This window comes from Serinus canaria, chromosome Z (assembly GCF_022539315.1).
Source record: "Serinus canaria isolate serCan28SL12 chromosome Z, serCan2020, whole genome shotgun sequence".
Taxonomy (NCBI): Eukaryota; Metazoa; Chordata; class Aves; order Passeriformes; family Fringillidae; genus Serinus; species Serinus canaria.
The window spans coordinates 47702729-47729394 of record NC_066343.1 but is presented as its reverse complement, the minus strand read 5'-3'; the positions used below and the strand labels follow the sequence as shown (position 1 = coordinate 47729394).

The 26666-nt window shown below is 36.2% G+C and overlaps 1 protein-coding gene across 1 annotated transcript in view; it reads left to right on the top strand.

Annotated features, from left to right (window-relative positions):
• KDM4C (lysine demethylase 4C) overlaps nucleotides 1-26666 on the top strand; it is a 245200-nt gene that overhangs the window by 159662 nt on the left and 58872 nt on the right. The window contains exons 16-17 of the mRNA XM_050986882.1: nucleotides 10453-10511; nucleotides 13589-13697. Of these exons, the coding sequence (XP_050842839.1) occupies nucleotides 10453-10511; nucleotides 13589-13697 (168 nt within the window). The remainder of the gene's footprint in view (nucleotides 1-10452; nucleotides 10512-13588; nucleotides 13698-26666) is intronic.

Below are 26666 nucleotides of genomic sequence, written 5' to 3'. Positions count from 1 at the left end.
TTTAGACTACAAAGGTTTTGGGACAGGAAAGAAATTGAAAGAAGAGTAAGTCAGGAAACATGTAAATATACTTCAATGGCTTGCTTCATGATCAGGTAGATTATGGTCATAAGGCTGCTAAGGAGGCTGCGTGACTTTTCACAAGTGATTCTTGCTTTGTTCTCCACAGCACTGCAGAAACTGTTAAGTACCCAGTCTGGTTAGCTGGCACTTATTTTGAGAACAGATATGATGTTGAAATAGCTTAGCAGAATTTCTTTTTATATAGATGAGCTTTTTCAGGTTTTGTGTATTACTTATTGATAATCTGTCTTTGGGTTTATTTACATTTATTGTTCGAGTAGCCCTTTATGTAATTTGAAGGATTTTTAGTTTCTTTTTCCCAAAGGCATCAGAAAAGTAGCATGTAAGAGCTTTTCCACATTCCTGCTCACAAACTGCCCTATTCTACTCAACTGAAAATAATGATTTTGAATGTTCCTTTTGTAGTGATACCCTTCTTGCTGATATGGTGTTGTCATTTCCATTATAAACTGCTGTTTTCAGAGCCTGCTATCTGCCAAAATTAACTCAATACATGTGAGTTGGTGATACAGTGTCTTAATTTTCAGACTGATTTTTCTACCAAGCTTTAACTGCATTTGAATATAGTTAATAAAAGAAACATTGCACAGGAAAATCTGGCTATAATAGAAAAATTAAAACACTGAATATTTCTGTGGTTTTTTTGTTTTGAGAAAAATAAGACCTGATTATTATTTTTAAAAATATTTATTTTTATTTTTTAAATCTGCATTTTTGCAAACCTTCTCTGCAAAAAAGCTGACTGATTGGGAGAATTTTAAATGCTGATGATAACAATGTATGGACTCAGATGTGGGGAGTGTTATATTTCCTTCTGATTTTGGTAGTATACTAGTAACAGGATATTTATTGCTTGCAAAACTCAGCCTTTTAAACAACATGTTTTAACAGGTTTGTAAATATGGGGTTTCTCTGATGCTGTCACAGAAGCCAAAGCGAAGATCATTAAACTCAGAAGATATGTTTTTAACGTAAATATCATAAGGCTCAAACCCAAAGCTCATTTTGACCTTTCATTCACTTCACTGGAGTTCGCCAAATCAACCTTTGCCACTGATATCCATGTCAAAAGGCTTGAAGCTTTGGTTGCCTCCAGCTATGTGGGTATTCTCATGTTACAAGGAAGAGAAGAGATTCCATGCAGGGGGAATTATGATTTCAGTCAGATGTAGTTTGAATCTGGACCTGTTTGGAGATGGAATTGGACCAGAGAACCTCCCTCAAATTAATCCAGTTTTAATTTATCTTCAAATACCATATCTGATCTCTAGAGGTAGTGCTGCAAAGTAATTGTGAGGAAAGACATGCTATAAAAAGCCAGAAGCAAGGTATCTTGACCTTGCCAGTTTGTATTATGCTGCTTTCTTAAAGGTACATCTTGTCTTCGGAAGGTACTCAGGTTAAAATCTAATATTTGCTGCCTACAATAATGGGAATAAGCCTACATATTTTTCATCATATATAAATATATATTAGATACACCATCATTCCTGTTTTGTTTGCTAAGCATTTAGTATTAGTGTTCATAGAATCATAGAAATGTTGGAAGGGACCTTATAGATAGTTTAGTCCAACACCCTGCCATGGACATGGTCTTTCACTAGACCAGGGTTCTCAGGGCCACATCCAATCTTCAATATTTCCAGGAAGGTCTGGAATTTCCAGGAATATCTACAACTTCTCTGAGCAACCTATTCCAGTGTCCCACCACCCTCATGATGAAGAATTTCTTTTTTATATAGCCTAGACCTACCCTCTTTCAGTTTGAAGCCTTGTCTTAACATCTTGTAGCCCCTTTTAGGTAATGGAAGGTGCTATAAGGTCTCCCTGAAGCTTTCTCTTCTCCAGGCTAAACAACTCCAACTCTCTCAGCCTGTCTCCACGGGAGAGGTCCTCCAGCCTCCTGATCTTTTTCTTGGCCTTCTGTTTACCCACTTGAGCAGGTCGTTTGTTGTGGTCCCAGAGCTGCATGCAGAACTCCAGCTGGGGTCTCTTTGAGGGCCAGAATCACCTCCATTGTTCTGCTGACCACACTATTTGTGATGCAAGCCAAGATGTGGCTGGCTTTCTAGAATGTGAGCCAGCTCACACTGAGCTTCCTGTCAACCAGCAGCCCCAACTCTTTCTTACCAGGGCTGGCCTTGATAATTTCTCCACCCAGCCTGTATTTGTTCTTGGAATTGCCCCAGGTGTTTCCCTCTGTGTAGAAGTGATTTTTGCAGTCTCTTTATATTTTTCAGGAAGAATAATCAGTTTTGTATTTTCAATGGCTTATTTATTAACGTTCTGGGAAAGGTAATCTCATACCTTTTGACTCCTCTTCAAAGGAGAAAGTGTAATCTTTCTTGTTCAGTTGTATGGGAACATCTTTGTATGCTCTTTCTACTTACAAGGATTTTCTAGATCTGAGTGACTAATAACCACTATGACAGAAATTACTTCAGGGAACTTACAGTCTCCATTTTATACTTTATGGTTTTCTGTTACTTCATATATACACATTCTAGGGAGAAAGGATGCATAGTACCCACCCCTATCAAGTAGTGAGTAAAAATACACTCCAGTTACCCAAATGAATATTTTTGATTCTCAGTTCAGTCTCAGCCTCAGTTCTCATTCCTTCTCTGGCAGTGGAATTTTCTCCATATTCCCATTTTCCATCTCAATCCCCCTTTCCTGTCATTTCGATGGCTTCTTATCCTAGCCAGCTCTCTCCTGCGCTTCATGGTGTTAGAGATCACTGTTAATAATGCATGGACAGTGTAGTGAAACACTACTTGCTCTTTATACTGTTGCTTTACATTGGTATTATATAGGAGCTGCAAAAATGCAAGGAAATTTTTGGCTATTCCTAAGTCAAGGGCAGGGCAGACTGAATGTTTGCAGGATTAGGTTACTAAAATCTGGAAATTAGGTTGCTGATTATTTATCTTTAAATAAATAAACTTTAAATTCCCAAAGGTGGATGTCTTGAACTTGGATGCAACTTGGATGCAACTTCAAGAGTAAATGTTCATCCATAAAAAGAAGTATGTCCACCTTCTGTTTTCAAGAACATACTTTAAGCTTGCAGCCAAAGATCTTTCTACATGTTAAATAGATATTAACCTGTAGTTGGTATCTGTTTCATGGTATTACTCAGCTTCCATAATCAGCTTTTAATCACTTAAAATACAAATGAAGGTTGTGACTTATACTGGTAGCATCTAGCAACTCTGTTAAGAGTGGTGCTTCTTATCAGGAAACTGAATCTGAATCTTTTACTAGATAAACATCAATTTTTCTGCAGTTAATTAATTTTTGCAAATATTTTGACACTAAATAAAAGAAGTTTATCTCTGGAGGTAATAGCTCAAAGTGGATACAGTAATGGACTTTGAATTGAAATTCAGTAATTTCAAAAGCTATTTTCCAAGTGAAAATTTATTCCCTTGGTGTAGAAAGATTAGCATATTCATTAGTGGACCATTGCTGAAAACAACATTTTCAAGAGAAACACCAACCCATTTCTCTTTACACAAGGATAAATATAGACACAATTATGAATAGGCTGGGAAAAGGAGATAGCTAAAATGTAGCAATGCCATATCCAAATGCACATCTGTGTTAATGCTACTAGTAGTGTGACCTTGGGTGTTACAGTGCAATGGAGAAAAGAGATGGAAGACTAAGGATGTCTATTTTCAGTTCAAAGGTTTTTATCTATAAAGCTAACCAGAATGGCTTGATGAAAAAAATCGTTTAACAGCCAAAGTCCTACAATTTTTATTTTTTTGACTTAGCTGTAGCAGAGTTGAACATTAGATGATTGATTAGTTGTTTTTAGAGGAGACTAGTAAATTGGCATTATTGTGACACATCTTTGTAGCAGTTGACTCTTGAAACTGTTTTGACCTCTTATTAGAAATGTTTCAGGGGGAAAAAAACCAAACCCAAACCTTATCCTAAGCACTTTTTTTTAGGTTTTTTGATGCTAGTCGAAGTCAATTGACTTGAACTGATGAAAAATTGGTGGAAATACATTATTTACTGAATAGGTAGTGTCCTACTTGGTGCTTTTATCAAGACATTATCAAGGGGTAGTGACTTTAAATTTTTGGAGGGTTTAGATTAGATGTAAGTAAGAAGTTCTTTACCTTGAGGCTTGCCAGAGAAGTGGTGGATGCCCTGTCCCTGGAAGTGTGCAAAGCCAGGTTGAATGGGGCTCTGAGCAGCCTGGCCTAGGAAGGTGTCCCTTCCCATTGCAGGGGAGTTGGGCTAGATGATCTTAAATGTTCTTTCCAATGCAATGCTTCAAGTCTCTAGCCAAAATGTATTGAAATTAATTGAAAATATTGCTTCAGGTAAAATCACTGCTAAATAAAGCTGTGACAATAAAGTTACCACAATAGCTTATTAAGTGAATGATAATAATATATTAGTAAAGCTGTATTTTATTTTTGGTTTTTGGATCACAGATTGGGAAAATTAAATATATATGATATGGGATATATATTTCAGTGTGTGTTTAGAGCTAAGCATTTGGATTTTCCTTAATATCTAGGTAATGTTTCTGCATATGAAGGTTTAAAACTGCAAGTTATGTAGAGCAGTAAGAGGTGCTAGAAGAATTAAACTAAAGTCTGTTATTATCACATTCACAGCAGGAAATTAATAAGTATTGAAGAATATGTGTCTTGAGCAGGCAGTCCTAATGCTTTCTCAGTCTCCTGCGATGTGGAAATAAGAAATTGTCTTAGCCAAAGGCAGTATCTTTCTATTTCCTTAGTAAAAAGTAACCTTTGCTGGTTTTCTTTTTCATGAACTTAATCAGATTCTTTCTCAACTAGTGTAAAATTTTAGCACCCACATCTGGCAAACAGACATCTACTGTGTGAAGAATCTTTCTGGGTTTTTTTTTGTTTGTTTTTTTTTTTTTGTTTTGAATCTGCTACTAGTTTCCTTCAGTAGGGGCTGCCTTCTTCTTGAAGTACCTAGTCAAGCCATTTTCCAAGTCTCATTTTTCCAGTCGTGTCTGTCAAACATTACACAGTCTTTTATTGGCTTGACCAGCCTGAATGGTTATCCCTTTTGCAGAAGCTGTTGCAAAAGATGTTCTCTGAAGACAAGCTTTTGGCTTATTTTAGTGAGGCCTGTGAAGTAAGAGCAATCAGAAATGAGCAAGATCTTAATAAATTACTAAGATAACTTGGGAAACAAGATATAATTAGAGAAAATTTTAAGATAGTAAAGCTAGAATACAGACAAAGGATTGTGGAGCAGTGATGTCAGCTGCTGCTGTAGAAAAGGTCCTGGAGATTATTGTCCATGTACTACACAAGTCATGGCTATGTAAGCACATCTCCCCAGATGTGGGGTAAAAATGAAACATATTTTGCCTAACGTCACTGAAGATCTCTTCTCATTGCATTTCAGAATAGAGAACATGGCCAGAGATGAAGTCAGTTAGGTGGAAAAATAGTGGTTGTTTCACTAAGTGTCTATAGATGGAAAATGTTGAAAAAAGAAAGGGACAGTATGGGGCTTTTGATGTTTATCGTGCATAAAGTAAAAAGAAAAAGGCTTAAGCTGGGAATCTTCTTGCTAGTTTAAATGAAAAGCTCCCTAATGGCACAGATGCCAAAGAGTTGGAAGAGATTATTAGGTTGCTTATGGAAACTACATTTTTAGAGGAAATTTTTGAAAATATGTCAGGCATAATTCATTAAGAGAAATATATATTTTATTTTACACTGTCTTCCACTGACATAAGCTTGAATTTCTTTTTCATTAAACTGGATAAATGTAATTATTTGGAGATGCTATGTTAATTTTCAGGGCTTTAGCAAAGAAGAAATAGCAGTTTAAAAAGAAAGGGGGTTGTGAGTGCATGATCATAGTTTTTAATAAAAATAACTGTTAGATGACTTAATATGTATTCCTCTGCTATAGCTTGGCAGAATTCTACTGCCTTGCTGTGTTAGACAGCTTCCTGTCTCCTATGGAGACAGCTATTGCTGATGAAGTAGGTATGGGAATATGGATGTGTGAAAACTGCTTTTTGTAAGCGTTACTTTGAATATGACTGAATTTTGGCAGACGCTAAAAAAATACTCAAAGATAAGCAAACATTAATTTTAAAATATAAATGAGTGTAAACAGGCTTGGGTTTTGTGTAGTATTTATCCATGCAAAAAAAATTAATATCCAGCTTTGTCTGAGTAGTGACATACTCTTCCACAAAGGTGAAACATCTTTTGGATGTATGTACCAAAGGAAGCATGGTTAATTCCCACTGACTTGAGGTTTTTCCACCAATTTCTTAAAGTGATTGAAGCATAGAAGTGAGATTAGGGTGGCTGGTTGCAAAAATGTTTCCTGTAAGCAAGGGGAAACATTTAGTCCAGAAACAGTGAATATGATATATATTGTTATGAAAAAAAACCCCATCATTTCCACAAAAAAGCTGAAAGATGAAAGGAATGTTACTGTATAAAACTTGTGAATTATATGGAGATATCTTACTTTATACAGGTACTGGAAGAGAGAAGCCTTCTTGTAATTCTAGAATGTTATGGAGATTTTTTTAAGGAGATGAGCAATTTAAAATGGTCTAAGATTTAATTTAGATATGTATAAAATAATATGCTTATGAAATTATTATTTAATGCAAATACGAATGACAAAATTACTTGTTTAAAGGATTTGCAAAGTAATAATGAATAAGAGATTGGATACCTTCTAAGGTGATGCTTTATAATGAAATCATTCTTTTCCTGAGTTTTACATAATAGGCTGACAGCAGGTAGAGAGGGATGCACAGACATGCTCTTCCTCTTTAAGAACACAGAACCACAGAATCATAGAAGAGTTTGTGTTGAAAGAGACCTTTAAAGGTTATTTATTCCAAATTCTCTGCCATTAGCAGGGACATTCTCAAGTAGACCAGTTTGCTCAGAGCCCTGTATGACCTGACCTTGAATGTTTCCAGGGATGGGGCATCCACTGTCTCTCTGGGCAGTCTGGACCAGTTTTTCACTATCCTTATTGTCAAAACCTTTTCCTTATGTCTCATCTATATTTAAAACCATTTCTCCTTCTAAAATATTTTTCCCTGTCTTTTTTATAAGCCCCCTTTAAGTATTGAAAGGCCACAATGAGGTCTCCCCAAAGCCTTCTCTTCTTTTCTCCAGGCTGAACAGCTCTCTCAATCTGTTTTCATAGGAGATGTACTTTTGGAGTGCTGGACTAACTCAGCAGGTCTGTGCCCTTCATGGATAATAGCATGGGTAGTAGTTACTAGTTCACATGTTATTTCACTGCTACTCATGGCATGTATACATTTATTAGGAATATTAGTCTTTGTAAATGTCAGGTTCTCTGAGTTTTCCTTAATTGTAGTATATTGAGTCAAGTTAAGCTAATAGCCATGTCGCCTGTATATAGGAAAATGTATTGCAATGCAGACATAATAAACAAAATAGTTTTAATGGGCTTTAAACCTGTGTTCCTACCCACACAGTTTTGTTATGAACACTGGTGAAATTGACTAGTTCTTAGGGATCTAATTGTTTGTAGCTTGTGTCCATCAGACAGTGAGCAAGTATCCACCAACACTTTATGCTCATCAAAGATACATATATGTGTTTCTGTAGAGGACATAATATTTGGTTCCTATAGGTCCTGCATAGGGGTAATCTTTTTATAGCTCCTAATGGGGGTATTTAGAGCCACCTTCTCTTTTGCTTGGGCTGCTCTCCTCCTTTTAATTTCCCTCCTTTTTTTTTTTTTTTTTCTTATTTTTAACCTAATGTCAAAACTCTGTAGTTTGTAGGTAAAGATATGACTTCTGTCTCTTCCTGTGCTATTTTAGCTTAATTTGTTTGTAAGATTTATTTGTAAAATTTCTTTAGGGCCTTGGATTCTCAGTCTAGTTACATTAGTAAGTTCCACAACAAATGACCTGATGAAAGTTTTCTGAAAAAGTGAAAAATATCCATTAGAAGCAGAAAAATGTCATCATTTTTCAAGTAACAAATTTTTAAGTAAAGTGACCTAAGAATGTCAAAGCTCTTAAAACAGGAGCAGATGTACTCTTTGTTTTGCAAAGCAGAGTTGAAGTATTTTTATGGCTAATGTTAAGAAGGTATTCAGATTAACAAGAATTCATGAGAAATCTCTGAACTTTCACATTTGAAAGCAGACAATGAAGGTTTTCCCCTGCAAATATTTCTGATGAGTTAGGTAGACTTATACTCTTTTCCCCAGTCTGCAGATGTTACTCTATATATAAATTGTAAAAGTTCATGCTCTGCAGAACTGCTGTCTTGGGTTAAGACAGTTTAAAGAGCTGGACACTCAAAAATGAGTTACCTCGTCTTAGTTTCAGCCAATCGCTTTCCACCCATAAGGATCAAATGCGAGTAAACAGAAGTGAAAAGATAACAGTGTACTAAAAAGCAAAACAGCAACAAGCAAAAAAAGTTGAACCCAGTAAATAATCATTAGATACAAAATCACTAAATCTCATTAAGCCCTGGGAAACAAAAACAGACCCAAAGTGGTGGAAATAGCATTTACAAGATGGTGCCCTCCAGGATGCCTGTGTGGCTTGAAAGACACTGGGAGGATGTCATGAGCTCTCTACCCCATGATCAGTCAACCACACCATCTGGGAGACAAAAGGAAAGAAAGATGCTGGACAGAGAGGATCTTCCTGGGAAAGACGGAGCTTTTGGAGTTGCTCTAGTGTCAGATAAGTACCCATGCACGTGGTGTCAGCACCACCACCTGCTACCTCCTCCTGATGCCTGCTGGGCTCTGCTGGAGTTGGTGCTGATGTCCACCATACTGCACAGGTGTTCAGGGAGGGAGAAGAACTGGTCTGTCGGAGGTGGGGTGACCTGGTCCCTGGAAGGGGTGCAGGGGATCACTCTGAAACAGTTTTTTATTGCAATATGCTGCTTTTCCGAGTGGCTGCTATTGCAAGCCCAGAGAAAAAAAACAACTTTACAAAAGCGGTATAGTTCTAAACCTTTGGGTTCCTTGATTTATTAGCCAGTGTTTACTTTTAGAAAGGGAAATGTGATCTGGAACATATTAGGTCCCATCCTGAGGTTGTTGTGGATAGAATAATGAACCTCAATTCTCTTCTTTAAAACTCTACAATAATACTCAGTAGTTAAAAGGGTGCTCCTTAAGACGATGTTCTTTTCTTCATGGGTTTGGTTGGTAAAGCAAAAATTTTGTGCTTGAATAGTAAAGAGGATCCAGTTGTCACAAAAAAGCATTTTTCTATGGTTAGGAAAGATGGTTTTCATAGAGAATGTAATATGTAATTCAAATAAATTTCTTGTAGACATTTGTAGTCTTCATCATTTTTAAGGTAAGATCAGACTGAAGTATAACAGAAAGGTTTTTTGGGTTTTGCTATGTTTGTGTTTTTGTTTTATTTGCTTGTTTGTCCTGCAAGGGCAACTTAAATGTAGGGGTTCAAAAGACACAGTCTCATATAGATATACTGTCACAGAATATCTTGACTTTATTTTGAACATTTATTCTTTTAGAAAAACAGGTGGGAAGAAGAATAGCTATGTTCAAAACACTTTTTCATCAGCTCCTTTCAAGGGATAAGAGATGAAAAAAGAAATAAAGGGAAAGAATAGTTCAGAAATTAAGGAGACTGAAGAGAAAGAGTGAGGGGTTGGAAAGACAAAAAAGAGTGTATGTGTTCAAAAGCTCAGTTTTAAGTAGAGATAGGAAAAGCTGTGTTTTTTAGCGTGCTATCTGGGGACTGCTGAACACTTTGCTGAGTGCCCTGAAAGAGATGGAGTTGTACTGAAGATCAAAGCAGTAGAGGTATATTGCAGGAAAAAAAAAAAAATGATTTAAGCTAGATCAATAGCTTGTGGGTCAGTTTCTCAGTAACTTCTGTTAAACTCATTATGTGCCATAGTACTTTGTTTTTCCTTTGTAAAATGTATGGCAGTTTCCAGCCTTTCTACAGCAGTACTGATTAAAAGTGTTGGAGTTTTTTTTTTGTTGTTGTTGTTGTTTTGTTTTGGGTTTTTTTTTGTTTGTTTTTTTGTTTTTTTGTTTTTTGGTGTTGGTTTTGTTTGGGTTTTTTTATTACATTTCAAAGTGATTCTATCACTTCATCTGTAAGTAATACTCAAATACCTTTTTTCTTTTGGTTGTATGAGTTGTTTCTCTTTTTGTTGCTGTATCCTTTTCTTCCTCTGTAAGGAAATGCTATGCTTGAAAGTGGCAGTTTGTAACCCAGTAATTAATTGCTTTTGCAGTATGCTTTATCCTCAAGATCAGATGAATAGAACTGATTTGTAAACCGTCATTAAAACTCTCTTTTTCTACTCTTGTTTTCGTTTTTAGGAATGTTGTCTCTGCAATTTGAGAGGTGGTGCATTAAAGCAGACTACTGACAAAAGTAAGTAATATTTCTTCAGGACTGTATGTGCTTATTTTAAACTTTATTTCCAGTCCATTCCCACATGCAAAGCATTTGCAGCCTGAACTGTTTGACAGTGTCCCTTTAAGCTGAATCTTATTTCTGTTGAAATGTGGCACTGGCATTTTGTTATATAGTTAGATAGTAAAATGTATATTTGTTTTAGTGTTTGCAAACACTTACTTGTTCCAAATTTTAATCTGCTGGCCTTTTTGCAAAGAAAGTAAATGAGAGAGCTCATTTAACATTGTTTGCATGTCTTATCAAACAGCAAAGTGTATTTTCTTCTTTGCTCCTGAAAATTGCAATACAATACTTTTGAACTTCTAAACCCAGTATTTTCAATGAATTAATTTTAATCATGTTGAAATAATTTTCAATTCTGAAGTCTGTTTTTTTTTCAGATGCACTTTAGTCTCACACTGTCAAAAATACTTTTGTTGCTGACATCATGCTATTACTGTATCTGACTGATAGAAACCCTAGCAAGTAACCCTATCAACTAAAGTGGAAAATGTTGCAGCTTAATGTTTTTTCAAGCCCAATAGCAGAATAGTCTTCATGCATTTTGAATAATTTCATAATTAATTAGCTCATCTTAGTAGCTTAGCAATATTATGTAGACCTCTTTCTTTCGTGCTTTGGAATGCAGTGGTGGGACATGATCTAGGTATGACATTCTTTTTCACTTACCAGAAAAGGAAGTGGAAAGAGTTTATTTATCACTGGTTTTCAATTGATTTCATGACTCTTGTCCAGTTAGGAGAAAGTTTTTTATTTAACTCAGGCCATACTTTACCTTCAGAAAATATTATTGTTGTAGCTATTTTAATGGAGATTTTTGCCAGTACAATTAAAATTCTCAGCTGACTTTTAGTTCTGCTTTAAATTCCCTTTAATTTGTTACTTGGTTTACTTGCTAAATACAAAGAGAATGACAAAAATATTATCTCAGTAGAATTTATTATGCCCTTTTGATATTTGCTGTTGGTAGCTTTCTTGTTGCATCTTTAAAAATATGGATATCTTTCTTTGTATATAAATACAATTTTTTTTGAAATGTCTCATAAAATATATTATGAGGAAAATGCACATAGGTTTGCATAAAATCACTTTTCTTGTATAATTATATATAAGGTTTTTGGGTTTACATTCTATCACTCTGTAGGTTTTACAAATTTATGAAATGGGATTTGTGTAAAACCAGTTGAACACTTGTTTTTTGTGTTTCTGTAACACATTATAGTTGTTACACATTGTGGAGTTTTTGATCTGTCTTTCAGCCTTAGTTATCATTTCAAAATTTTGAGTTTTCAGAAAAGTATGTTACAATTCAGTCTTTTTCTTCCAACAGCTGTAAAATCTAACATGTGCATTCTCCTTTGCTCTTTCTTTACTTTCTGCATAGTAACTCGAGATACAGGAAGAGCATGTCATACTTTAAAAAGCTAACAGATCAAACTGGTGTGTGTGCATGCAGTAAGCAGTTTGCTATATAGGAAGGCCGAGATTCTTTTTTTCAGAACTCAGGAATTGTTTTGAGTCTTAGGTTGAGAGATGTCAGAGGATAAATGTTTAGTTGAAGGTTGATTGAAGAAGCATTTTATTTAAAGCATTTCTGTCTCATAAAGCTTAGATGGTAAAACAGTGTGGTTTAGCAGGTGGGCAGGTCACAATGAGAAGAAAGCAGCTATTATAAAAAACATTTTAAAAAGTCTCAATTTCATGTAAGTTAAAACATGAAGAAACTGTCACCATAATAAAAGGATGGATCTGCAAGCTTTTTCTATTTCTGTTTGGGCTGAACTGTATAACTTGCTAGTTGATATGTCATCTTTATGTACAGGTCTTATTTCACACTTTGACCAATACAGCTTTATAATCACATGACAGGAGTTTGTTTGGTCCCTGTGTGTCATATTATACTTTTGCAGATGTTTTTGTCAAAGATGACGCTGAAATATTGCTGCTCTAGTGCAGGAAAGAAAAATTTTTTTTGTTGTTGTTTTCTGTATCACCCTCCATCTTCTTCAGTTTCAGCCCACATTCCTGTTAATCTGCTAAGATGCTCGTAATACGTGTTTCTTCAAAATGTACAAGAAGTGGAGTGAGGCAAGCATTCAGTGCTTACAGAAATAGTCCAGATGCGGTAATGAAAACAGACATATAGTAAATGACAGGGAATAAGGCAAATGAGTAAAAAAATAATGTTTTCCTTTATTCAGATTTACTTCTTGTCTACCCCAAAAAGATTTTAGAAGTCGCCTCCGAAGGCTGCTCTTTGATAATAAAAGTGTTGTTAGCTTCTCTTGTGCTTCATGAAATACTAATTTCAGGCTTTTAAAACTTTCTTTTAGCTTTTCTTATTTTGAGATTCATGTATTGTGAGGATTTGGAGTGTTTGCTTATACGTATAGGAAGCATGTATCATCTGACAAGCCTCCTGAAATTCCACTGAAGTCTTGATTGTAATACTGGTCCTAGGCACGTGCAGGTGCTTTTGCTACCAAAGGAGATCCAGTTCATGTTGGGCATTGCACTGGGGGCTTGATCACTTTGCTGCTTGGATACCTTTGTGTCTATAGACAGAAAGCCTTGATAACATTTACATTTCATTTTGCATTTTGATAGGTGCATAATTGATTGTAATCATGTTTGTTGTGTAAGAATAGTTTCTCAGGTCTGAGTAAGGTTAATAAGGACTAATAAATGCTGTAGATGATCAATTACTCATGACCCAAATAATGTGGTGTTTACATATGTACCTGAATAGCACACCTGCAAAAACTTTTTACTTAAATAAAAAGTAAAATATGCTTAAAAATTGTTGCAATAAAATCTCAGTATCAGAAACTCAGAAAGTTTATTGACACAAAGTGCTAGTGATGCAAGGTTTGTTAAAATGTGTTAATAAAGCTTAGGAAAGCGAAGTAACCGCAGATGGGTATATTCAAGAAAACCAAACCAAAAGCAAAAGCCTAATACACAGCAAGCAGCAACTTCAGCACTTGTATTTCTGTGAGTTTTTTGGTGGTATTTTTGACTTGCCACTTTTCACAGGTGGGCACATGTAATATGTGCAATTGCCATCCCAGAAGTCAGATTTGGTAATGTCACAGAACGTACTCCGATAGACACTAGCAGAATACCCTTGCAAAGATTAAAATTGGTGAGTAGTATATTAACGTATCCTCCATATATGCATTGCTATTAAGGTGTTCCAGTATTTGAATGTATTAAAAATCTGAATTGTGGTGGTTATTGCCAGGTAAAGAACAGTAAGTTTTATTTAAGGTAAGAAATCAACAAGGGTTTTACTGAGATGGGCCTTTTGAAACATAGTGACAGTCCATTAACAGTGGTAACAGTCTTTGGTGTTCTATTAAATGTAGTTCAAACCTGTTCTTCCCCAGGTGATTAGTAACAAACTTACCAGTACCAACTGTGAAAGTTTCATTTTTGGAGTTGTATTGTTGATGAAACCTAAAAAGGCATTGAATAAAGCACTGTACTGTTTGTGGAGTCTTTTTATTATTGATTTTTACCTCAACTATTAGTGAAGGTGAAAGGATGCATGGTCTGTTTGTTACATGGTATCTCTGCCATCATGGTATTGAAAAATATGCATACACTACATAACACATTAAACAGTGTCATTCAGGAACACTGATGTACTCTAGAACGATATGCACAAGTGCAAATTGTGGTTTTTTGCTATTTTATACAGTACTTACTTAATCTGTCAGTGTGTGCATGACTGATGTTGTCAGATAGAAAGAAAGCTATTAGTGGCCCATTCAAATTCTTAGAGGAAGTGTAAGTTTTCTGGATCACCCCACACTGTTTCTAGTATGGTTCTTGGTCTACCTTACCTTGTACTCACTTATTTTGAACTATTAATATTTTCACTCTATACTTAACCTTCATTTTATTCCATTAATTACTTTTTTGTTTTTGAAGCTGTATGTTTAAATGTGGAAATGCAGCTTGGAGTGCTTTAAAATTGATAGCCTGTCCTTAAAATAGTAATTCTAATGTTTAGAGTTTTTGTTCAGAATTTTAAAAAAAAATGGTTTTCACATGTCCTTTTAAAAATAATTTAAAAGACATATGTAATGAGAGTGTGTGTGTGTGTGTGTGTATATATATATATATATATATATATATATATATATATATATAAAACCTAAAAACATGAGGCGACTTGAAAATTGCTAATTCAAGGGTTGAAAATTCAGAAATCATGGAAACATTGTTGGAAACAACCTCCAAGATCATCAAGTCCAACCTTTGAATAACACAAAGCCCACTGGGCACACCCCATCTCAGTCTGCCATATCTGAACATTTCCAGGGATGGTGACATCATTCATCTTTCCTGGGGAGTTCCCTCTTTCCTGTTCCAAAGCTTAACCACCCTTTCAGTAAAGAAACTTCTCCTACTATTGAACCTAACCTCCTCTGGGACAGTTTGAGAACATCATGTCTTGTCCTACTGCTTTTTGCTAGGCAGAAGAGGCTAACACACACTCATTTCAGGCAGTTGTAGAGAGTGATAAGATTCCTTCTTAACCTTCTTTTTCCAGCTCGCTCAGCCACTCCTCACAGGACTTGTACTCCAGGCCCTACCCTAGATTTGCTGCACTTCTCTGGACATGCTTGAACACCTCAATATCCTTCTTGGATCACAGTCTCACTAGTGCCAAGTACAGCGGCACCATCCCTGCCTGGGTCCTGCTGGCCACGCTATTGCTGCCATTGGCCTTCTTGGACACCTGGTCAGGTCATGGGCAGCACTCAGCCCTGGGCCTTGCTGAACCTCACAGCACTGGCCTTGGCCCATTGATCCAGCCTGTCCAGATCCCTCTGCAGAGCCTTCCTGCCCTCCTGCAGATCAACACTCCACCCAGCTTGGTGTCATCTGCAAACTAACACTGGGGACACTTGATCTCTTTGGCCAGGTCATAAAGATATTAAAGAGAAGTGGCCCTGATTCTAGGGAACAGCACTTGTCACTGGCTACCAATTGGATTTAAATTCATTCATTCATTCATTCATTCATTCATTCATTCATTCATTCATTCATTCATTCATCAGATGTTGAAATGTGTTCTGTGGACTGTCTTAAACACTGTAAGACTAACAGGAGCCTTTTGGAAAGGCTTGAATTAATTTTGAGCCAGTGTTTCTGAAATTATGTGACTTACAAACCTAGATTTTTTCTGCTGAATATGAAGAAATTACTTTAATCAGTTATGAACAGTTGAGGAATGTTTAGATTTTCTTCTATTCTTCCTTTGGTGGATAGAATATTGCTTTTAGTCCTTAGTACTTTTTCAGTTCTTGATGCCTTCTTCAACATAAAATGGCTTTGAACCGCTTGTATTGTGTACAGCTATATATAAGCCTATGGCATCCTGCAAATATATAAAAGTTTAGAAAGAGAGTACTTGCCTTGCTTAATGCTTTTTTTGAAGAAAAAGAATTTGTATATTTGTGTGGAATGAATGTTATGAAGAAGGAACTCAGCTGAATACAGTAGAAATGAGAGGCAGAGTAAGTTATAACAGTCATAAATGTAGTAGCGCTGCAGGTAGAAGACCATCTTTCTGTGAGTGAAGGAAGCACCAGAATCCAGGCTCATTACACCTTATTAATGAAATAATTCGATTTGTATTAATTTAAGAGGAGTAGGCAGTTCGACAATTTCAGAATGCTCTGTAATGATGTAATGCCAATGGACCAATAAAATGTTGCTTCTTGGAGAAAGGAGCAGAAAAAAAAAAATCTGCCCTAAAATCATCAGCAGGCTTTCTGCTTTTAGAATTGGATTTTGTTGCAAGTAAATTACTGCATCTGATGATTTTACTTTAAATACCTTAGCTAAACTATGTTTCCTGAATGACATGATATGATGTTATTCTGTATTTTAAAAATAAAGGAAAATATGTATATATATATGTGTATATATATATATATATATATACACACACACACACACATAGTAGAATTGCATGGATACTTTTTTTTCTCTAAAACACTGTATATCAGATACCTCTTGTAACATATTTTTCTTGTTTCCTGAAACATGGGTTCCTACTTCTCTAAAGAGTTTGCTGCCAATAGTCCTCTGTATTTTCTAGCTGTGTATATTTGCCACATTATTCTCAATTCAAACATGATCTTTAAGTTAGTCTTCACTTCCTGACTGTTGCTGCTACAGAATAACGAGCTCTCATACCCACTGGCCCTGTATATTTTTCCTCAGGGGAATCCCATGTATTATATTTAAATTTATTACTTCTCTAATAATTCCTGCCTCTTCATTCCTCCAGTCAACCCCACTGCATCCTTACCTTTCATTCCTTTCCATTATGATTTCCTCTATGCCTGAGAGTATACAATGGATACCATCTGTCTAGCTGTTAATTTTTGTAAAAGCATAGGGAGTTTTTCACTCCTGGGAATATGTGAGCAATTGATGCAGGTCAGTTTTGTCCTTTAAAATTGTACGGACTGTCAGTGCTGCTCTTCAGCAGCCAGCTCCAGCTTCAGAGCAATCCTGTTGATAGATTAAGGACATCTTTCTTCATCTCTCTCCATCATTCAAGCCAGAGAGTTGCCAGAGCAAAGGCAAGCTTTGTACATAATTCCTTGATATTGAAGCTTCATAAGAAGTAATTTAATAATTTAAAATAATTTTAAAAATTAATTTTGTGTCTATTTTTATAATCAATTTTGTGATAAAGCATGAGGTATGTAATAAATAAATGTGGTCTTCCCTACTGAGCCACCTATCCTTTACAAAATTAAGGATGTGTTTCGTTAATTTTTAATTTTTTTTTTTAATGAGCAAAACATAGTGGAAAAAATAAAAAGGAATAGATTAAGTACTAGTATGCAGCCATAACAAAACTAGATATTACATGGAAGAAGCAAATGGTTGTAGTTGTTTGAAACATTTTTTATCCCTGTCCTCCCTGTTCCTCTTCCCTGAAGTAGTAAGAAGCCCAGATAAGTAGAGTATCTACTATTTTCAGAGATCTGTAGAGGAGAACCTGACATTTTCTTTAATGCAGCATCTACAGAGGAACAGAAAAGGAAGTAAAAAGCCAATGTTTAAATTTTTATGCAAATTAAAAAACATCTGTGTAAACATGAACATATTGGTAGGCTTTTTTTTATTGCTTAGCTAGTAGGTGTAGAGATTGCAGTTAAATAGTTTGAATTCACTAGAGTTTTGGGTTGAAATTAGTGCGTTTCCTTTCCTTGCCACTATTAAATATTCAAGATATACTAATTTCTTTCAGAGTAAAACTCAGTTTTTGTATCATACTAATAATAGTTTATAGCTTTAAAATTATTTTATTCAACTGTTTCACATTGGCAAATTACTGGGTTGTTATAGCATGCCAGTGTTTTCATATTTTTCTAGCTTTTTCAGTAGGTTATGTGTCCTGTACTATCACTGCTAAAAACTTACATGACAGTAAAATGTTCATTAAACATTACATCTTTTGAAATTTTTTCCTGAATGCAGTAGGCAAAGTATTAAATGAAGAGACAAAATTAACAGAATATTTGGCTGCTTTTTTTTCATAGGGGAAGAAAAGAATGTGATACACTCAGGTGAAATCACTTCTATTTTAGGGGTATAAACCCATGATATTGTTGGACTTCAGCTGGCTTTTCATGTGAAAGCAAAAGACCTCCTAGGCAATCTCAATGTTGCATGCCACAAAGATGCTATAACCTGTAGTTTCTCCATGTTATGTCTGTGATTATACATTTTCTCTTCTTTTTTTTTTTTTTTCCCCCCAAAAAATTTTTTAATGGAGAAATGAGATTATCCTGGTCTCCTTTTGTCAGAGAGTCAGGCTTTCTTTCTTCATTTTATGATGTTCATATCCATCAGGCACTTTGAGTTCAAAAGGCCGCATGGAATGACAATTTGTAATTACCAAGCTAGGAAATAACTAAGTTGAATATGGACATTTAAGTAAAGGTTCTACAATCAAATGGCTGAAGGGATATACCATTCCATATCACAAATTATAAACCAATACTTTGCATAAACTACAGTATGCTAGCTGTTTTGTGGACACATAGTTCAGCTGGTTTTCTCTTCCAGTGTTCTCCAAGTTTAACATCAGACATGAGATAGAGTGAAAACAGGATGCTAACTTAAGTACTTCTAATCACAGTGAGAATATTAGGAGCAGAAAAAGAGAGGCAAAGTTGCTGTCAAGTGATGCTATGTAGAGGCACCACTTGAAATTTGTGTATATGTAAAGGCAGAATTGTAGCTAATGACAAGTTGGAGGAAGTATGTAATATGTAGAATTCATGCTGTGAATTAGTATGGTGTCAGCTTCCATCCCAATGCTGTTAAACAGCATCAAACGGTTTACCCAGAGCAGACAAAGCTTAGGCTTCCAGTTGAGTTTAGTTTTATTTAATTTATTTTTGCCTTGTTCCATTTGTCTTTAGTCTCCAGGAAAAGATTGGTGTATGCTTATGCTTTTAAAATTCCATTTTTCCTTGACTATTTATATGTATGGGGCTTTGGGTCATAGGAAACAACTGGATTTCTTTGTGCATCAAAGTCAATGAGAAACTCAGTTTTACTTTGGGAAGGTAAAAGCTTTTCCCCAAGTACCTAGATAGTCTCTGTTTTCAAAAGAGTGTTAATTACTCAGCTATAATTATAAATATGAATTATAGCTGCGTAAAAAATCTCTGGAGATAAAAAATTCAGACTGACCTCTCAAATATCAAATCAGCCTTTGAAATAAAGTGCTCTCTTGTCTGTTTTTCTGTTTTAATAAAAGATGGGACTTAAAACTAGAATGAAATAAAAGCCCTTGTGTTAGGATATGTCCAAGGAATTCAAGCCAACAGGAATATTGAGCCTAATGTCATTCAGCCTTGCCAGGCATGTGACTTATAATGAATACAGACCATGTAAATGGGAGTGTTTAAACGTTTCATCAATTATAACTGAAATACTTAAATAGAATCATTAGCATCTCTTCCTAGACCTGTGTATTTGAGATGTCAGCTCTAAAATAATGATTTCAATAGAATATATTTCGACTTCATCTTATCTCCTTTTGGTATTTTTTATGTTCTGAAATGCTTGGGTGTTGGGTATAGTCTCTATGAAGACTTTCTCTATATAGGCAGTCACTGCAATGCTGTGATGAAATGTGCCCATGCAATGCCTTTGTTTCTCTATCTTTAGAGTTTTCTATTATTTTTATAGTTGAAATACTATTTCTTCAGCAAAATAGAAGTAGAAAATGAGTTTTGGAATAGCTGAAGTTGCCCTGAAGCTTTTGATGACCTCAGATTTGTATTTGACAAGTGAACCGAGTATAACCACAAGTGTACTCTGACTGAAGAACATTATTTTGAAAAGAAATCTAGTGTGATGATGACTGATCTACAAGCCTTTCAGAATCTGGCTGAAACCATAAAGGTTTTTTAGAAGGCTGTACACTTTAAAATTTGCACCTGAAGGCAAATAATAGTGAGCTTGAAAGCTGAAGATTATAGTATTGAAAGGTACATCAATTCTAAAAATATAGAGGTTTCTGTGTGGTATGGCACTGAAGAATGGATTCAAAGCAAAAATTTGTATGAGTTTTTAAAAGAATGGGCACATATTCTCCTGCGTGTCATTCTGTTTTAATGATTAAAAAGGATTAAAGACATTTTAGGACAGTGCTCATCTAATCTGTTCTAATTTGTAATGAAATTCATTTGTTAAACTACAGTGAGCTAGTAGAGCTATTGCAGCTGTGTTTGTGGAAAAGTGGAGAAGCACTTGCAGTGATGTATACCAGTGTTGCTATGCATTTCTGGTAATACAAAGAAGTATTGATTACTTCTCAGTGTTTCCAAAAATATTGCTGGAAGGCCCATTGAGTAGAATCATTATGCCATAGATGCAGTCACATATTAACTAGATCATTGCACACATTCACAGGCAATGGGACCAAAATAGACAGAAATCTTGAGCCAGATGTTAAGATATTTCCAAATTGCTTTATAACAGTTTATGAAATAGCTTTTAGTAATATACTTGGCTTTACAAAGTGTTAAACTGGAAATAATGCAATAGTTCCTTACTGCAATATATAATTTATTAAAAATTTAGTGACTTATTGCTATCATGTACAAAATAGAATTTACTATATATGATTTAGTCACAGTGTTCATCGGATTTTTAATAAGGTTATTAAAAGGATATAGTTTGCTGGCTGTATAGTACTTACTGTCAGAATAATGTGCAGATCCTATTGCAAACTGTCAAGTTTGTATCTTGCAGTGGTATGGTACTATCAAGTCTTATGAAAGATATGGCAAATGTTAAAAATGCATTACTATAAATAATGTCTGAAGACATGAGCAGAAAGAGACATAAACATATCTTCTGTTAAAACTGTAGTAACTGTCAAGGATTAAATATGTCAGTGTATGCAGAAATTAGAAATCTGGAGAAAGAAAACCAGCACCAGGTTTGTATCTGTAAGAAAAGAATTTACAGACACCAGAATCCAGGAAAATTTATCTCTGATTATTACATGCACAAGTTATGTGCATGGTTTTTGTTTGTATAGTGATTGAAATGTGGCATGGTTTAAATGTAAATTAAAACCGAAAAATTCATCCGTAATTTTGTATCACATCTCAGGCTAGGGACAATCCCAAATATCAATACAAGCTGAATAGATAGATGAATAGCTTGACAGCAGCCCTGCAGAGAATGACTTGGGGGTACAGGGGATAAAGCTGGACACAAGCTGTCAATGTGCACTTACAACCTGAAAAGCCAAGTGCATCCTAGGCTGAATAAAATACAGCATGCCCATGCCCAGCACATCAAGACAGGGGCCTTTGTCTCTCAACTCCACTTTTGTGAGAGTACTCCTAACTGGAATAATCCAGTTTTGGGGTTTCCTAGCACAAAAAAAAAAAAAAAAATGGACCTGTTAAAATGGGTCCAAGACAAAAATGATCAAAGGGCTGCAGCACCTCTGCTGTGAAGACAGGCTGAGACGACTGAAGCTTTTCAGCCTGGAGAAGAGAAAGCTCTGGTGAAAACTTGCTGAGGCCTTTTAATACTTAAAAGGAACTTCTAAGAAAGACAGGGAAAGATTTTTTTACCAGGACCTGTAGTGACAGGACTACCAGCAAGTGTTTTATACTAAAAGGTGGTAGATATAGATAGGATACAAGGAAGACCTTTTTTATTACACTAAAAGTTACACCACTTTATATAATGGTATAATGCTGGAGCAGGCTGCTCTCAGAACTTGTGGGTGCCTCATCATTGGCAAGATCAGGTTGTATGGGGCTTTGAGCAGACTGGTCGAGTGGCAGTGGAGCTGCAACTAGATGATCTTTAAAGATTCCTTCCAACCCAAACTGTTTAAAGATGGACATGAAATAGTAGGGACTTCCAAGGAATAAAACAGTAATGAGGTGATCACCCACTGATGTGTGAGGAACAGTTAGGTTTTTTAAAATGTGTAGTCAGTAGCACAGCAAAATTTGTTCAAAACTGCTTTAGACTTGCATATTGTAAAAAAGTAAATTTCTAAAAGATTGTATTATACAACTCTATGGTGTCATAAACCCAACTGTCAATAATTCCAGTGGTGCTCCAGTTAAAATCCCCTTACCCAAGATACAAAGGTGATGCAACATTATGGAAAAATATTTTCTGTTATAAATACACATTTTTAAAAGGGCGTGATATTCCCTTTCATCCAGTCAGTGGGCACTTTCCCTGATTGCCATGACTTTTCAGATATGATGGAGAGTGGCTTGGCAACATCAGCCAATTTCATTAGGATGCTGGGATGCATCCCAGTGACTCCTATGGACTTATTATCTTGAACCTGATCTGCTGGTTCACTGGGAATGACTTCAGTTCCCCAGTTCCTGTCTTGAGGTTCAGGGATTTCAGAGATGTGGGAAGAGTGATTACTAATGAACACTGAGGCAAACAAAATTATTGAGTACCTCACATTTTCTTTAATCTTCCATTTCTGACCAATGTGCCTGTAGAAGCCATCTTTACTTTCTTTGTATGCCTTGCCAAATTCAGCTCCAGGAAACCTTTCCTAGTCCTGTCCCTCCACAACCAGACAGCACTTCTCTTTTCTTCCCAGGATACCTGTCCCTGATTCCATGTCCAGTGCTTTTCCTTCTTGTATCTGACTTTGTCCAGGAGGTCTTTACTGAACCATGCTGGTCTCCTGCCTTCCCTGCCTCAATGCTCACTGGTGGGAATGGAGAGATCTTGGGCTCTAAGAAAACCATCCTTAAAGATCTGACAGTTCTATTCTGCTCGTTTTTCCCTGAGTTCAGTTTTCCAGAGGGTCCCATCCACTAATTCCTAAAGTAACTAAAAGTTGAGGCTTCTAAAATTCAGAGTAGTGACTTTAACCTTTCTTTGGTCCATAATGCTTGAGATCATGAATTCCACCAAGGCATGACCACTTCAGCCCAGGCTGCCACTGATCCTGACCTCTCCAGTTAGTTAATCTGTGTCAGTAAGCAACAGGTGCAATAGTACTTCCCTGTCACCTGGGGTAAGAAATTATCCTTGATGCTGTCCAGGAGTTTCCTGAACTGCTTACATCTTGTTGCATCTGCTGCATCTGCTGTTACATCTGTTTTTCCAACAGATGTCAGCAACTGTCCTGACAAGTTGCTGCAGCTGGATCAGAACCTGCCAGAGTGATGCTTCCTGCAGGTGAAGTAAGAAGTTTTAGTCAACAAGGTCCCCTCACTTGAGTGGTGGGTAATAAACACAAACCATGCGATTTTATTTATTGGCTTGGCTTCTGATTTAAAACCACAGGCTCTTGACCTGTTGATCAGTGGTTTTCAAAAATGGGTTTGTTCAATCAAGTCCATGGAGAAGGCAAATTGCCTGCCCCCCCCTTTCCTTGCCTGTCCCTTCTGAATGGTTTGTAGCAGTCAATTGGAGTGCTCCAGTCATGTGATTTGTCTCACCAAGTTTCAGTGTTTGTGATTAGATCTTAGCTTTCGCACAGTCACTTCAAGCTCCTTCTGCTTTTCACTTATGCTGCATGCCATTTCATAGATCTGATTTATTTTAAGGATGGAATGCTGAGTAATTGATAAATTAATTATTTGGACATAATTGGAAATAGTTCAAAACTCCGTTTAGTGAGAATTTTTAGCTTTCAGCAGTTAAATTTGGATCTTTAGTACTTTAAACTAATTTTTTCCTGTTGTTTCCCATACTTAAAGTTCTCTGCCATAAGACATTTGTGTGGTGATACTTGGAACATTACTGTCAGATCTGTTCCTTGAAGGGAAAAAGGTCCAGTTTAGGTGATAAGCTTGAGAACTTGTCTTCATGAGCAGATACTGGATTTTCTTTAGGAAGCTGACTGTTGTTTGAAGTAATATTTGTACAGAGCTACTGAAGAAAGTAGTAAGTTGATTTGCACAGCAAATTCTGGGGATTTAAAGTAACTCAAGTTAATGTTCATTTTAAAGAGAAAAAAAAAAAGATAGCTGAACTGATGCCTGGGGTTACTTTTTTCCCCATTAGCTGAAGTAGCTCTCTGTGAGCTTTCTATATATGCAATTTCCAAGAAAAAGGATAAGGTATCAGTTTTAGATAAAGTTTTATTAGTGGAAAAATGGCACAGTCTTTTAGAGACTGGTGATTTGTCCTGCCTTTTTTACTGTGCAGCTTTTTAAACATTTAATTTATTTCATGCTACTGTTTTGTTTGGGAACCCTCTGTTACCAGGAGAAGGTATGGTCTCTTGGACAGCTGCCATAGCTTGCAGTAGAGTTCAGTCTCTTAAATGCCCTGAATGATGGACAACACCATTTTATTTCTGGAGAAGTGGCTTATTTTCCCTGTACACGTAGTGATGTAGATCATTTGCTAGGCACATCCAATGTGTTTAACCATGTGGTCTTCAGGAATGGCTGTGTGTTGTTTTCATTACTAGTAAGCATTACATTCTGTCTTGTCAGCTCTGAACTTAAGCAGCTTACTTATTCCTTGCACCTTATCACAGCAGGGCACTTGGCAACCTGAGAGACTACACTGTCCAAGTCTGACAAAAACAAATCTTAAAGCAATGTCAACATCATAAGGATGGCACTGCAGCCTACATCATCTTCCAATTTGTCCAGTACCCTATATTTTACAGAGTGACACTATGAAAGAAAATTCTCTTGGTGGACAGTCAATCTGCTTTTTCAGCAGAGAAGGAAGAGACTGTGTCAGAAGGTTTCCTAACAAAATCATGCATAGATTGTCGCAGAGCTCATAAAATGAGTAATGAATATGTTAACTTCATAGTTCAGAAAATTTAATTTTATGAAAATGGGCAGATACAAGGGCACAAGTGGAAGCTGCAGAAAATATCCTATATCTGAAAAAATATATATTCCTTTGTGCTTTTTACATCACAGCAGTAATAGGAGAGACATGTTCTTGAGCAAGTTAATATCAGCTTGACCTTAATAACGAAACCATTGCAAAGTTTTTTAAAAGAACTTCTTATCCTGAGGAAGAGATAATTTATAGGAGCCTTAGTCTTTAGTCTGGTGTCTCATGTTTGTCGTCCCCTTAATATGAAGGTAGCCATCTACATTATCTTTCAGTGTTAATTGACTCCATAGAAGTGATGGCTGGGGAAAGTGAGCAGAACATGCAGCAGAAAAATTCATGTTACCTGATACTGTATGATATTCAGCTAGCCATCTGGTCTATAGCTTTTTGGTTTTCTTCTACAATATTAAAAATTAATTCCTTGATGATAGAAGAATTGCAGTCTTGCAGTAGGGCAGCACTTACATGATTTTGGAGAGATTCCAGATCTCTGACTAAGAAGGCTTGACTTATATCACAGATGTCCTTTTGGTTTTGAGCCTTTTGCTTTTTGACCATCATGGAAGAGTATTTCTGTCCTTGTGAGAGGTGTTTGCTTTTTATAACTAGTACCTGCTGGCTAGGTAAATTTGCTGCCGTAACACAGTTTGCAGTGTAGACTCAGCATATTCAGAACTGCTTGTAATGCCTGGGCATTTTCCAGTTCATCATAGTTTCAGATATCCCATCTATCTGAAAAATACTGTGGTCACTATGAAAGTTGCCTTTGAGATAACTGTCATGTCTCTTTTTCCCTTAGGAGTTTTCTATTTGCAGTAATTCCGTCTAGTTCTTTAACTAGTCATGGTAAAAATTATCTCATTATAGCAAGTAGAAATCTGATAGCTTTTAAATAGAAATTGAGAACTTGCAGCTCTCTCCTGGATGTGATTTGTTAGATAAGTGGAAAATGTAGGAGATGAAAATTTGCTGAATGGCATCTGCCATTCCTTCCAGAATCACAGAATTATTTAGGTTAAAAAAGATCTCTGAGATAATCGAGTCCAACCCTTGACCAAACACCACCTTGTCAACCAGACCATGGCAATGAGTGCCACATCCAGTCTTTCCTTAAACACTCCAGGGATTGTAACACCACCACTTCCCTGGGTTGCATGTTCCAGTGTTTAACAACCATTCAGCCATTACCATGAAAGAATTTATCTTGTTAAACCTGAACCTCCCCTGGAGCAGCTTGAGGCTGTGTCATCTTGTGGTGTTGCCAGTTTCATGGGAGAAAAGGCTGACCCTCACTTGACTGCAACCTTCTTTCAAGGAGTTGTAGTCCTCCTTTCACGGAGTTGTCCCCTCCTTTTCTCCAATCTCAGCTCCATCAGCCACTTTTCATAGGACTTACTCTTCAGATACTTCACCAGCTTAGTTCTGGACTTGCTCCAGCTTCTCAATGTCTTTAGTGAAGTGATATCTTTCCTAATACAGTTTAGTTTTTTGGGTGCTGTCTTGTGGCAGGACTTAGAAGTGTGGTTCAGTAACTATCATGGTTTACTGAGCAGCAGAAATGCAGGTTTTTACTGGTGTGATGGTGATGTATACACCGTCTGCAGAAGGATACGTGAATACCTAAAATAGGAATAATAAAGCCAACAACAAATACAGTACACTTTGGGGTGAATATATATTGCTAAAAGTATGATGACAAATACAAACTTTCTGAATTTCCTGAAGAAGCACTTGGTAG